This window comes from Asterias amurensis, chromosome 17 (assembly GCF_032118995.1).
Source record: "Asterias amurensis chromosome 17, ASM3211899v1".
Taxonomy (NCBI): Eukaryota; Metazoa; Echinodermata; class Asteroidea; order Forcipulatida; family Asteriidae; genus Asterias; species Asterias amurensis.
This window is the reverse complement of record NC_092664.1, coordinates 10,980,452-10,995,736: the sequence shown is the minus strand read 5'-3', so window position 1 is coordinate 10,995,736 and position 15,285 is coordinate 10,980,452. Positions and strand designations below refer to the sequence as shown.

At 37.1% G+C, this 15,285-nt stretch overlaps 2 protein-coding genes across 2 annotated transcripts in view; one reads left to right on the top strand and one right to left on the bottom strand.

Annotated features, from left to right (window-relative positions):
- LOC139949543 (glutaminase kidney isoform, mitochondrial-like) overlaps positions 1–5,403 on the bottom strand; it is a 34,117-nt gene extending 28,714 nt beyond the window's left edge. The window contains exons 1-3 of the mRNA XM_071947917.1: positions 5,040–5,403; positions 4,144–4,222; positions 2,393–2,526 (exon numbers count right to left, since the gene is read on the bottom strand). Of these exons, the coding sequence (XP_071804018.1) occupies positions 2,393–2,526; positions 4,144–4,222; positions 5,040–5,296 (470 nt within the window). The 5' untranslated portion in view covers positions 5,297–5,403. The remainder of the gene's footprint in view (positions 1–2,392; positions 2,527–4,143; positions 4,223–5,039) is intronic.
- Positions 5,404–5,568: 165 nt separating this feature from the next.
- On the top strand, positions 5,569–12,041 carry LOC139949921 (pyrroline-5-carboxylate reductase 2-like). Its single transcript, XM_071948497.1, has 5 exons — positions 5,569–5,817; positions 6,193–6,609; positions 7,305–7,517; positions 7,843–7,935; positions 9,067–12,041. Exons 2-5 carry the CDS (start codon positions 6,298–6,300, stop codon positions 9,265–9,267), a joined length of 819 nt encoding a protein of 272 aa, XP_071804598.1. The 5' UTR covers positions 5,569–5,817; positions 6,193–6,297; the 3' UTR covers positions 9,268–12,041.
- Positions 12,042–15,285: the final 3,244 nt, after the last annotated feature.

Below are 15,285 nucleotides of genomic sequence, written 5' to 3'. Positions count from 1 at the left end.
CCGAGTACTCTTGCAGTGCCTGCTTTTGTTTTTGCATTTTGAACTTCAAGTGCCTTCAACTTATTTAGGATTTTCTATTTTGTGTGAAACAAAAATAAACTACATATGTAGTCTTTTTCAGCGAACACAATTCAATTCAATTCAACTCAAATTGATAACTGTGCGAATTGTGTTCCCTTTGTACATCCCAAAATCCCAAAAGAATTTCTTGGATACCTGTAATGCCTGGCTGTTATTACATTTATAAGGGTCATACACTGTACATGTACAATTGATTGATTGATTGACTGACACTTTTTGAGAACAAAAAAGATTTTACGTGATGGCAATTTCGGATTACACAAAATAGATTGTATGTACATAATATGACCATGAATGTTTTTGAAAGAGTTTTAAACCAAACTTTTAAGCTTCTCTTAATGGTTTAGGCCTAAATGCTACAAAACTGGTTAAAGTTTCTACTATCTTTAGTCTTATCTGCTTATAGTCTAAATAATGTTTACCAATGGATTTTATTTTTTGTTAAATGAATATTATTCTCACATGGATTACCCCAATATTTGTTTCTTTACATAAAATAACAAATCTGTGAAAACTTGGGACTCAATTAGTCATCGAAGTTGCTAGAGAATAATGATAGAAAGCATGTACGGGTCAAGGTATGAACTAGTTTATGTCCCACGTCCTCAATCGCTGGTTTAATCCTAAATATCCAGTTTACTATTGAATAATCAACTGGAAACAAACCAGAAATGTTTTACACGTATGTTAAAGGAACACGTTGCCTTGGATCGGACGAGTTGGTCTATTTACGAGGTAAAAAGAAAACCACGCATTTTCAAGGCATATTTGTGTAGATCATTATATTCTACTTTTACAATATCTTTCTAACCACATGCATTTTATAACAAACGGTTACAAACGCTTTTTATAGACCAACTCGTCCTATCCAAGGCAATGTGTTCCTTTAACATATAACCCAATATAAAGTATGGTCTACATTTGTGTACAATGCAGGTATAAAACTTTGCACCAGTAAATTTCTGAAGGTACCAGGTGATTTAACAGCATAAAATAATAAAACACACAGTTTTCATATGAAGCACTTATTCACATAATTTGTCTTACTGGAAGGTGTCTCAAATCACTCATTAAAATTCAAGCTGAGCTTTGTTTGAAGTATAGGTGAATTAGGTGTATAAGGTCAAAAAAAATAAAAACATAGCATCCCCGCCTGCTTTCATTTTAGAGGCCGCCTCATCAAAAAAATATAAAAGGGAAAATTATTGTTAGGCCTACTATTTTTATTTATTTATTTTTTTTTAACCAGGAAAAAGGAGGATCATCCGTCACGTGATAGCAAATAAAAGTACTAGGCCTATTGCACGCTCTGTCACTCACCGTGCAGTTTTCGTTCCGTCCGAAAAATACGATTGCACCCTGAGTAAAAACATCATTGCATGGGCGTGTCTTTGGTAACACAGTGCTGCAAGGTCATAGATATTATATTCTATAATCTATGCTGCAAGGAACATACATTCGGTGTCTGTGTGTCTCAAAATAGCTGTTTAGAACGCACATAGTCACGGTTGAATCCAACAGGTCGACCCAAAAGAAACGGGTGTAATTTTCACAATTAAAAATTGTAGGCCTACGCTTTGTTTGTTTTGAAAGTTGTATCTTTCAATCAAAATGACAAAGATCTACTTGGATGTTATAAATAAACAAATAATGAATGTTTTTCATTTGTGCATCAGTGCAAATATTTTCATGTTGAAAGCTGGAATGTCCCATTCAACTCAGCTCCGCCTCGTTGAATTGAACATTCCATCTTTCAACTCATGGACATATTCGCACCATTGCACTCTTAAACATTCATTATTTGTAAAATTTTCACTGGAAAATATGAATGGTTGTTTTTATTATTTTAAGGAGCTGTTTACCCGGGGGCGGCGGAGGGCCCTACCATTTCATAGCTAGAGGGGTGTTGCGTTGATAGAAATCATTGAACTATTATGATTTTTGCATTTATTTTACTTTTTGACCAAAAGTGTTGATGTTTTTCAACAAAATGAGATTGTCTTCCCTTTTCAAGATGAACTTAAACCAGGAATGATATTTTGGTCTTTGGAAAAAAGAAGTGACCTGAACAATTATCAAGTACTACATACGTACTAGGCTCCAATAGATCTGCATTTAAGGACATTATTAGTTTAAAAAATCAGATTTTTCCAAAGGCAACAACTCAGGAAAACACAGACTATTACTAGTCCTACTTACGTAATCATAATTTATTACATTTCTTGTGCGCCATCTCCATCCATGGATACAAACAATTCCATACAAAATCACAGCAAATAATCATGCCCGTTAAAACAGGGTCCAAACTTACTTTTCAAAGTCCTCTTTAGCCAGTACACTTTCTCCGATGTTGTTTGGGTACAACTTCATGACTTGCTGCGTGATCTTATCCACTGATTCCTTCAGACGAGGGTCCTTCTGTCTCAGCCCCTTAGACGCTAACACCTGTTCAAGACATAACAGTTTAAATTATTAATTAATAAACAGAATATGGTACAACCTCCCAGTACGCATAAGAAATTGTAACTCTTTGCCATTGTTCAAACAAATTCTCAAAACTAACTTGTATCAGATGTAATTTGTTGTATTTATAGTTAGATTGGTTTTGCTATTTCCAGTGCTTTGATCTTGATGTAAAGGCGCTTTATAAATATTTAGTTGTATTGTATTGTATTGTATAGTTAGGAGTTTTCCATCATCAAAAGTCATTTTCACCTGTTGTTCCCAAAACTTACACCTTACGGGATCGAGATCATGCAGGACCTCCTCTCTTGAACAGACTTCCTGAAGATACATATATTTGGTTTGCGGTAACACCATGTGTGTATCTACTTGCCAGGTAGAGTTTGTTCTTGCCAGGTAGAGTTAGTAGATTGTTCGGTTGTTCGAGAGACTTCCCAGTTCTAAAAAAAACTGTCCTGCTTAATAACTATTACCTTGGCGGATGGTATAGAAACGTTGAGACCAACCCAAGAACTGACTGCGGTAGTAGGGTTAAAGGCACTGGACACTATTGGTAATTGTCAAAGACTAGCCTTCACAGTTGGTGTATCTCAACATATGCATAAAATAACAAACCTGTGAAAGTTTTAGCTCAATCGGTCATCGAAGTTGCGAGATAATAATGAAAGACGAATAATTGTCACACGAAGTTGTGTGGGTGTGGATGGTTGTTTTCGAGACCTCAAGTTCTAAATCTGAGGTCTCGAAATCAAATTCGTGGAAAATTACTTCTTTCTCGGAAACTATGGCACTTCAGAGGGAGCCGTTTCTCACAATGTTTTATACCATCAACCTCTCCCCATTACTTGTCACCAAGAAAAGTTTTATGCCAATAATTATTTTGAGTAATTACCAATAGTGTCCACTGCCTTTAATTACAGTTCTGTATACCTTCCGCCAAGGTAATAGTTAATAAGCAGGACAATTCTTTTCAGAACTGAGAAGTCTCCCGAACAACTTGATACATATAATATTGATACCTCACCATGCAATGCCTCAAATTCCTGATGATACTTTTCCAAAAACATAGCATGTATTAAACTAAAAGGGAAACTGTCTAAAGAAGGGTAATTTTGAATAGATCGGGGATGAAAAAAAAACAAATGTACTAGAACAGGACTTGAACCCATGACTGGTGCTCAGAATGGCAGCCAACATATCTCTCTCAAAATCCTTGAATGTACAACAAAATGAAGAAGGTCTGGAAATAGAGACTAAACAATAAACTCCAGAAAAAGGGAGACTTTGGAAATTAATTCCAACTCTTTGTCCCTCTATATACAACGGAACATGAAGCATGGTTGGTGGATGCCTGTGCATGACGCTACACAATAGATTGTCTTGGGGGGCGTATGTCAGGTGTTTCAACTGATCCCAACCAAAAAGCTATGAAGATGTTTCGGACGTTTTTAACTGTATTATACAATAATTTTGTTTTGAAGTTTGGCGAGAAAAGACGTCATCTGGCATGAAGTGGTTAAAAAATGTATTTGATTAAATTACTAGGGCCTAAGTGTTGTACAAAGAGCTACGTATCTCATTGAAATTTGTTTTACTTACTGAGAAAAAGTCCCGTATTGCCACCTTATCGTCTTCATTTTTTAGGATGCGAAACACAAGATCCTCAAGGCTCACCAGACTGAAGAAAAAAAATACATAAAAATCAAATAAATAATCCATTTGTTAGGATTTTAATATTTGTTACATTTTAATAGTGTCTGGTACAATTACTTGCTTAATTTTAGTCACACGAAGTACCGCTTACATTTCAAACTAAGACAGTTGCCTTGTGAAATTGTTCAGGTTTTTATTTGTGGCAAGCCTATCATGTTGCGTAGCAACCTCCAGATGAGCAAACCTGGTACCATTGTTGTGCCGCATTCAGAGTTGTGTATGGGGGTGTTCACTACTCCTAGAATTATTATCATTGAGGTTCTTTCCCCTATCATCTCGTAGACGATAGGGGAACGAACCTCATAATTATAGTTCTTCTAAGAGTAGTTCATCGTCTCTTTACATAACTACGCAAAAGCTTGCCCCTGATCATGTGACGTAGCAACTGTCACGATAGTTGGAGGAATTCAAATTTAGTGGTAAGTAACTTTGCTTTTTGATCAAGCACGTCAATGTACCAGACTGCCAGACAATAGTCAAATCTAACACAACAGTAACAAAGACAGATCATGTTCAGTGAACATTTTTACTCAATTTGACATCGAGTTGCAAGAGAATATTGACGGAAAAAAACGGCACCCTTTGCCTTTTGTATGGTGCACATTTTTTTATTTTTTTTTTACTTGTTTTTTTTTATTAATAATAATAATTAGGCCTACTATTACTAATTAGGCCTAAAATATTAATGTTACATTTACATTTTTTTATATATTTTTTTATATTAAATTTAAAACAAAACTTAACTGTCCGCTGTCCCTTTATTGTCTTAAATCCTTTCTCACCCGCTATCTTTTTTGTCAGGAACAAGAGCGCCTTCATCCTGTTCAAATTCTTCGTGTAAGCGCCGTGATGAAGTATGGAAGCCCTGCCGTCCATTGCTCACAATTTCCCCCGGGGCTTCCGGGCTGCATACCGCACAACAACTCACTGGCCCGGTGGTGCTTGGAAATAACTTGTGGTTTCGAGTATGAAAGTTGGCACTTCTTCCCGTCAAATAACGTCCAAAATTGGCGACCAAGCGCGGTAAAAGCCGCGCCATAGGTATGATGGTTATTAAATCAACCTCGACACAGACGAGCTTGTAATTCGGGGAAATAATTCGACCGTAAAATGATGTTAAAATCCGTTGTTCTACGCGTGATACACTTCTGGGCTGCCTATAAATAAAATAAATAAAAAAGTGATGGGTTGTCATAGAGCGCCACCAAGTGGCAGTGTTTAGAAAAAAGGTGTTGTTGATTGGTGCCCTTGTCATCGCGTGTATTGTTAATGGTTTACTTTGGTAACCATTTAGCCTAAATACCTTTATTTGCCACGCGGCACATGTGTTTTTGTTGATTGCATCATCACGCGCGCTATTGTTGAATTTGTGTACTGTCAATTTTAGGGCATCCCAGGTTCTTCTCTCTGATCTATCTACGGAACCGACACTGTGTCATTTGTTGCCTGAATGTGCTTAGATTGCAGTTTCGTGATTTAAAGACGCATGTTCTTGCTTCGGTGGGCTCATCCAGCCGCTACCCATCCATCCGGTCGTCATCATATCAATCACTCAGTGAAGTAAGTTGTATATTGTGATGTGGGTGAGGTTAGGTGTAATGTAGAATGTTGTGACAGTTTTTGACACTCTGTCATGGTCTGTGTTGTTTAGTAGGTCCTATATAAAATATTGGATACGTTTCGTGTATTTTCTATACATGTAGTAACAAGTTAAGTAGGTTCCATCGAAAGTTCCATCAAAAAGTTAAATTAGTTTTCTTGCTTCAAAAATTCAATCAAAGTTCCCAGCAGGTATGATACCTTTCTGTCTTCTTTTCAAAGAAGAAAAAATCAAACCTGGCGTTTTTTATGTAAACTATTTTGGTATTGCTTTTAATTTGTAAATTTATTTGATGTTTGTTTACAATTACATTTTTAATTGCTTATTCTGTACAGTTCACAGTCGACAACAGATTATGTTGTCTTTCTAAGACTTTGAGTTTGACATTTGCGGAGCTAGACATAGCCTTACGAGTGACATCAGAGTCCACACTTTTCATCATGTCGATCGGATTCCTAGGTGCTGGGAAGGTGGCGCAGACCATCGTCAGGGGCTTCTTACTGGCCGATATAATTCCAGCCGCTCAAATGACGGCGAGCGCCCCCACGTCCAGGAATCTCAAGGTCATCAAAGAGATGGGAGTGAACTGTACCAACAGCAACAAAGAGATAGTTACTAAGAATCAGACGATATTTATAGCCGTTAAGCCCAACATGGTCTCCAATGTGCTGAAAGAAATCTCACCGGCTGTAACCCACAATCACATGTTGGTGTCACTAGCTGCAGGAATATCGGTTGAGTTTATTGAAAGTGTAAGTGTAGATTGTTTGTGTATTGTTTGTGTGAAGTATGGACGCGTCTTATATGGCATTTACATATATGGTGAATTTCATTTGTATTTTGGACCAACAACTTGGGTTAGTTCATGAGGTATAAAAAAAAAGTCAGGTCATCGCATTCTACTTTGCAAACACCTTTCCACATAGCCCCTCTCCATTGCTCATAAGTTTTTATGCTACATGTATGTAACAATTATTTTGAGTAATTTCCAATAGTGTCCAATGCCTTTAAAAGCACTTTTTTCTACACGTTTAGTAATTACTCAAAATATAGTATACAAACTAACAGGTAATGAGAAATGGAGAGCTGTTGCTAGTATAACACATTACGAGAAACGGCTCCCTCTAAATTAATGTAGTTTTTGAGAAGGAGGTAATTTCTCACACAAGTATTAAAAGACTTCAGCTGAAGACTTTTATTTCTAAGTTTCTTTTCTTGAAAGCATACAAGTATGTACAAGAATTTTTTTCCTTAATAATTTTCTTGCGACTGCTATGACCAATGAAGTCCAAAAGTTTTGTTATTTTATGCATTTGTTGAGATACACCAAGTGAGAATACTGGTCTTTGACAATCAAATTGTTCTGTGCCTTTAAATAGACAGACTTCCATCAGGTTCCTGCTTTATCCCATTTTGTAACAAAATATTCATGTGTTATGTTAAATAGAGACTTCCGGTTGGTGCCCGTGTGATCCGAGCCATGCCCAACACCCCATGCGGAATCGGTGAAGGAGCAACCATGTACACATGCGGAAGTGCCGTCAAGGAAGAGGACAAGATATTAACAGAGAAATACTTCCGTAGTTTAGGGTACTGTATGGAAGGGGATGAGACGATGATTGATGCTGTGATGGCTGTTAGTGGCAGCGGACCTGCATACGTAAGTTGGTAGTCTTGTCAGTAATCTGCCCCAGCCCCAGAACACTTATAAGGGAAGAGTAGGTGTGAGGCCCGGTGTTTCTGGTTCACAAAGTAAGCACTTTACATTAATGCCCTGATCATTGGGCCAATCACTTAGAACAGCTGCTACCCTGGACAATTTAAAAATCCAACTTCAATTCCCACCTATTTCAACTTGCATTCTCTCGTTCTTTGTAATTTTCAGTTTTGCACCGAGATTTCTCCCAGTTAAGTTTTGCGCTATGTTAGATTTAATTATTATTATTGTTATAACTAAGAACACTTTGTACCTTGTCTCACTACAGGCATACATAGCCATAGATGCTTTAGCCGATGGAGGGGTTAAGATGGGTCTACCCAGAGAAATTGCCATCAAGTTGGCAGCACAGACTTTACTGGTAAATATTTTGACAAATTTTCCTCTTCCAGCCTAAACTCCCACTATTTTGTTCAATTCAATTCAATTTAATTTATTTATTTCATCACAGATTACAAGTAAAAAGTGAAATTTGTTTTCCCTGTGTGCACTAAAAAGATTCAAATTTGATACTTCTAGAAAAACAAAAAAACATTACATTTTAAAAACATAGAATTAATTACAAAAATTTAGTATAAGCAATAAATAGGCTAGTTCAAATTTTAAAAAGAGAGAAACATTATCAAAATCTCACTATCACTGATTAAAATGGAAAAACAACATTTAAGTTATAAAAAGTAAGTTAGAACGATGAATACCACTGGGTAAAAAAGATAGTCTGAACCGGTGTGTGCGAGTAGAGAGAGAACGGTACCTTCCTGATGGGAGAATGTGAATGAATGAGTGAAGTGGATGAGTTGGGTCCTGGGTTATAACTTTCAATTTATTTACATAATAAATTTGAATTAAATATGAATTTACTTCATATCTTTGTTGAGGATAAGATGTATGGTATTACAAATTACCCAGACACCGATGCGTGGTAAAGGGCAGTTAAAGGGGCCGTATACATTTGGTAAATTAGTGGCAACAAAAACTTGCATGGTATACAGTAGCTTCTGATAGTATAATGCATTTTGAGAAATATTTCAATTCGAACATTGTCAAAGTACATGTACTATGGTCATGGTTAAGATAAGATCATTTTTAGTCCCCAAAAAATCGAAATAAGAAGCGTTACTTTTAAGATTATGTATTCCTAAAGGGCTTATTCTTTCTAACATGAACTATCTCCCCAAAAGACCGACCCATTAAGCTCCGCCCCATTGCTTATTGACCAATCACAACGCAACCAAGGTCCGACAAATAAGGTCTGACATGCGTGCGCGTATGCTTGTAACACGGCAGAGTTGTGCAGAAAGGCATTGGAGAGGCTCGCGTGTTCTTGCTCACACGTGCGTCATTGGCGGAGCCGAATGGATCGGTCTTTATTGTGTTTAGATTGAGGGATGTTGAGGAGCTTGGTGGTTGTAGAACAAAGCCTGTAATGTTTTTTGTTGTTGACAACTTCATTTTCAACATATTTGTCTCTGTGTGCATCATTGTGTTTCAGGGGTCAGCAAAGCTAGTCTTACAAGGAGACAAACATCCGTCCGAGCTCAAGGATGACGTCTGCTCCCCCGGAGGAACAACCATTGATGCCATCCACCAACTTGAGAAAGGAGGGTTCCGCAAGTGTCTCATAGAAGCTGTGGAAGCAGCGTGCCTTAAAGCCAAAGAGCTGAACACAATCAATATGCAGCAGAGGAAATAACTTGAACAATTTCACTCATTTTCATTCATTACCTTAAGAGAATGTACAGTCTACAATCCCGGCCATATCTCGTTGGGCCCCCGCACCACGGCCCCCATGCCTCCTTACGCGGTCTCAGCGCTCCCATCACCATTGAGTGTGGGGGGTGGTGGAAAGAATGTCTTTTGTTACGGGGAAATTTGACAGGTACTGTTTTTTGTAACCTTGGGAATGGGTGGCCCAAGCATTTTAGCCGGGATTGTACACGTAGCTCAGTTTGGATACCTCAACCCAGCACAGTGTAGGATAGTACAAAGTAAGTAAGGTTTGCCATGACACTATGTAAAAATCTCTTTGTGAGCAGTTACTAGTGGTGACTCTGAGAAGAGCGGATTTGTACTGCTTGATGTTTCCATCAGTGTGCTCTGACCGGCTATTCGAGAATAAATGTATTCACAACTTTTAAAAGCCGTAAAATTGGGTTGCTTTGGAAATATTTGACCTATTTTTCCCCTGGGATTCTGAGGTCTATTTTGGGATTGATTAGCATATAACAGCTCATGACATTCATAGCCATTTTTTTTTTCGCCAGGGATCACACCCAAGTTTTGTTTACAACACAACCTGGGAAGTGGCAGCCAGGGGATCATCTAAAGGGGTACAACTTTGTTGTTATTTTAGTAAGCCTTTGTTTGCCTTTATGATAAAAGATGATACTTGCTATATTATTTTTTAAGTCTTTAATTTGTTCAGTCTTTTTTTGTGTCTTTTAATGCCTTTTTTTTCTTTCCTTTTTAAAAGAAACATTTAGAAATTCCAGGCCTGCTTTACACCAGTTAAAAAAAAACTGTTTTTTAGTGTGCTGCTTTTAAATGTTTATGTTATCGGTAACAAATTTTGTTACTTCCTGAAATATTTTGTTGGGGGTGTTAATAATGAAGTATTATATAGACGATGTGACCTATGTTTACATTCAAACCGCCCTCTGTTGAAAAAACACTGTATACGTCATGTTTCGTCAGGCAAAAAGACACGTTGTCATGGTAAGATTGCCTACACTTTCTAGCTGGCTGCCAAAACACAAAGGTTTTGCCCGGCGGTATGCGCGCGAGTCATGTTATGGTTTTCGTGTGAATCAGAGGTCACATCGTCTATAGCGCACGTATTTACCGTCAGGTACTAAAGGCGCTTGAACAAACAAAACCTTTTATGGAGGGTATGCTTAATGCTAAATCTCCAACTTTAAATGACCATAAAAACTTGCTTGGTAAAGACTACTTGAGAGCTGTCGATACTACAGGCATGTGAGACTTCCTCGATTTCCTCTTTTTGGGGTTTTTATTTTCCTATTTTGTTTCTTCACTTTCTGTGAATAAAAGTTAAGGAATAATTATCTTTTCCTTTTTTTTTTCTTGCCCGGTTATCTATTTTCCTCTTTTTTTCATGGACAGTAACTCACATGCCTGATACTACATGTATGACACATTAGAAACGACCCCATTGAAGAACACAAAGGGGATCTTGAGAGCAAGAGGTAATTTTTCACACATTGGGATCTAACTACTGAAAGCACACAGTTCTATTCAAGATGGGTTGTTTTTTTTGTTTTTTTATTTACGTGCAACCTTGATGACCAATTGAGTCAAACTTTTCACAGATTTGTTATTGTATGCAAAGTGGGATACACCAAGTGAGGATACTGGTCTTTGACAATTACCAAACATTTTACCCTGCCTCTAACCTTCGCCCAAATACAAGATGTAGTTTAAACAAAATATTCTGCTTCAGGTGAAAGTTCTAAGCCACAAGACATGTAGTCTTGTGGAAAATTAAAAAATCTACAAGAATTTATGTCAATAAATATTTACCAAAAAAACAACATTGTTATAATTGTTTTAAAGGCAGTGGACACTATTGGTAATTACTCAAAATAATTATTAGCATTAAACCTCACTTGGTAAAGAGTAATGGGGAGAGGTTGGCAGTATAATACATTGTGAGAAACGGCTCCCTCTGAAGTGGAGTAGTTTTCGAGATAAAAGTAATTTTCCACGAATTTGATTTCGAGACCACAAGTTTAGAGCTTGAGGTCTCGAAACCAACCATCTAAACGCACACAACTTCGTGTGATAAGGGTGATTTCTTCTTTCATTGTTATCTCGCAACTTTGATGATCGATTGAGCTCAAATTTTCACAGGTTTGTTATTTTATGCACATGTTGAGATACACCAACTGTGAAGGCTAGTCTAACAATTACCAATAGTGTCCACTGCCTTTAATCAATATTAATTAATCTGATTTTCTTGCTAAGTAAATAATTGTCTGCAAATAAAAATGGACAGGATATCGGTCACAGATAGCACAAAAGACATCATATTTTGGCTGGTCACCTTATTTGTTTGAGCAAATTGTTTTACTCGGCAACAAGCACGTCTTTGAAATTAGATCCTTGATCTATAGCTAAGCTTTCTAATTCAGACAAAAATAAGGACAGATTTTGGTATATAGACCAAAATAAGATCATAATAATAGTGGTTTCTTGTATAGCGCGCACATCTGTCACTCGGTGACGCTCAAGGTCCTTGAACATACAGTATTTTCCTGCAAGGTATGGGAGTAAGTTTTGAATTATGACATGTATGAGACCTACTCCGTCCTGTTACATAGCACCGTGTAATGATTTACAAGGTGCTTTGGCGCAATATACAGCCAATCAAACCAGGAACACTGGGGTGAACCCCTTCTCTGTACGATAAGTGCACTGGTTTGTTACGTGCCTTGTACAACACACAGGACCAATACCTTTACGTTCCATCTGAATGACGAGATAGTGCATACACATACACAAATGAGGTACTGATCATTACATGAACAAAAACAGGGTTTAGAAGTTATCTAATAATGAGCCCATCTTATGTAGCACATTATAAGAGTTTGCAAGGTGCTGTTTAGTCTTGGCCCAAGACTATGGTGCTTGATATTGGATGGTGGACTACGTGATAGTGTGCAAGCTTGCCAGTATAGTCTAGATTTCAAGCCGTCCAGTTAACTAAATCATACCGTGGCGGGTGTGCTTTGGCGATTCAAGACTAGGTAATGTGGCATAATCAGCAGCAACTGCCAGAAACACTGTGCAAACCTCTTCGCGAAAAAGTGCAAATTGGTTTATTTTATGTGCATTGTGCAACACAGACGACCTTGTTTGTTCATTTTGCGAAGTACACGTGGGTTCTTTTTTGCGCATTACACAAAGGATACCTTGTTTGTTTGGTTGTTTGTTTGTTTTATTTCCATTTTTACTTTCATACATATACAGAAAATATTGACTAATTATCAATACAAAATGTATCGTAAATTGTAGAACAATACAATAAAGTATGAATCGGGATGACATCAAGAGGACTGGCCTTCTATGGGGGAGCACCAAAGCCTGCAGTCAGAGTTAAAAATTGTGAAAAATACAAACAATATGAATTCCCAACTGAGTGGTCAGTTTAAGGCGGTCGCTAGCGACCACCATAGACATGTCAAATTGGACTTTTATAAACAGTCATAACTTAAAAGTTACAGCCCCCAAATATACTTCCATCATTCGATTGTTTAGAGCGAGTGTTGAGCTTTCGTTTGGTGTGATGTTCAACAGAGGGAGCTATTGAAATATTTTTGTGAAAAACACAGTTGAACATGTTTTTTTTTTTTATTTAATAAAAATTAATATGTGCACCAAAGGGTTATAACCAATCAGCAAACACAAAACTATCCTTGGCAGTGATTATAACTGCAGTAACTTAATATTTCAAGTTGAGTAGAGAAAAATGAGTAGTCTTCTTGAACCAAAAAATAAAAGGTAATATCACCACCTCTCATAAACTTAAAGGATGAATCAGGAAGATCATCAAAATCATTACAACTAATACCATACAGATATAATTCTGAAGAAGCAACAATACTTTTTTTTTTACTTCGGACTTAAGAAGTGAAAGTGATAGGTCTACAGGCCAAGTCACACAGGCCCCGATAACGAGAGCGGAAACGATAACGATAAAAATGCACACCCTCGATTGGTTGAAATGACCCACACACAATATGCCCACTCTCATTCAACCAATCGGGGGCGTGAATTTGTGACTTGCCCTTTAAAATCATCCCATTTCCTGTAATCTTGCTCAGCTGCCTAGGGAAAGCCCCGGGCTGTCAGGGCGCTCCGAGGGCTTTTTCATACACACTATCAACCTCTACCCTCACAGGTACCAATTTATACCACTTGTATTGGTGAAGAGAAGCAATTATAGAAGACATGATATTGGGTTTTTACAAAAAAAAAGTAGGAATATTTCATTGAGAACAAGAACTGACCTATTTAACAGTCTGATTAACATTAAACACAAACTGTAAGCATGTGTTAAGCAATACTTCACAACCCAAGATAACTAGCCCAAGAAACTTGGTTCATAAGACCCCACCCCATAAGACAGTGTATTTATAATGCCTGTTATAGTAAAGCATCTTGCTCAAGGACACGAGTGTCATACATACTGGGATTCGAACCTACACTCTGCTGCCGACAACAGCCAAGCGTTGATCCGGTGAACTAGACCGCTTTGCCCCGAGATACCATCATAAGAGAAAGAGAATGTTTTTTGTAACAAATTATCTATTTACTACCATGACCTTCAATCCCAACAAACCTACTAGTTTTGTTTTGTTTTTGTTTTGTTTTTAGATCCGTTTATTTTCCTTTCATCTTGTTTATATAAATTTTGTTTTTTATTTGTTTATTCATTTATTTATTTATTTATTTATTTATTTATTTATTTACTACTTTATTTATTAATTGATTGTTTGATTGTTTGATATACTTATCTATTTATTTTTATTTATTTATATTTATTAATCCATTATTTATTTTTTTGGATATATTTATGTTGGAAAAGAGCTCATTTCCGTTGCGTGTTATTTTATTTTTTGTTATTTATTTACTGATTCACCTATTTGTTTAGCCATATATTGAATTTTCGTTAATGTTTTGTTGTTTTGTTGTTTTGATTGCTTTATTCATATTTATTTTTAGCTTAGCAAGGAAAATTGTCAAGCAGTATTTTCTGCTTTAAGGCAGTGGACACTATTGGTAATTACTCAAAATAATTATCAGCATAAAACCTCACTTGGTAACGAGTAATGGGGAGAGGTTGATAGTGTAAAACATTGTGAGAAACGGCTCCCTCTGAAGTGACATAGTTTTCGAGAAAGAAATAATTTTCCATGAATTTGATTTTGAGACCTCAAAATCTAGAAGTCTTTTATTCCTATCTGAAAGCACACAAATTTGTCCAACAAGGGTGTTTTTTCTTTCATCATTTTCTCGCAACTTCGATGACCGATTGAGCCCAAATTTTAACAGGCTTGTTATTTTATGCTTATGATGGGATACACCAAGTGAGAACACTGGTCTTTGACATTTACCAATTGTGTACAGTGCCTTTAAGACTAAGGTGTGTTATAAAACACATAGTTACTGGCATAATTTGGTAACTAGTGCAAGTCTATACCCCCTCGCGCCAGTGAATGACCAGAAGAGGGACCTATTTCTCGAGGCAGTCCCTCTTCTGGTCACTCAAAGTCCCTCTGGGGAATAGACGTACACTAATTAACTCTTTTTCACCAGTTCGAGAAGAGCAGCTGATAACACTTATTGCAAAATCCAAGTCCACAACGTGCAGTCTTGATCCTGTTCCTACCTCCTTGATAAAGCTGTACATCAATGAACTGGCTCCCATACTGACCCGCATCGTCAACATGTCATTAGAGACAGGTTATTTCCCAGACCCACTCAAACATGCTCACATTTCTCCGCTCTTGAAAAACCCCAAACTTGACCACGGGGAACTCAAAAACTATCGACCCATTGCCAATATAAAGTTTTTAGGGAAAATAATAGAACGTCTGGCTGTTCAACAAATTCAGGATCATCTGTCCTATAATCATCTACATGCGGCTACTCAATCAGCCTACAGGAAATATCACAGCTGCGAGACGGC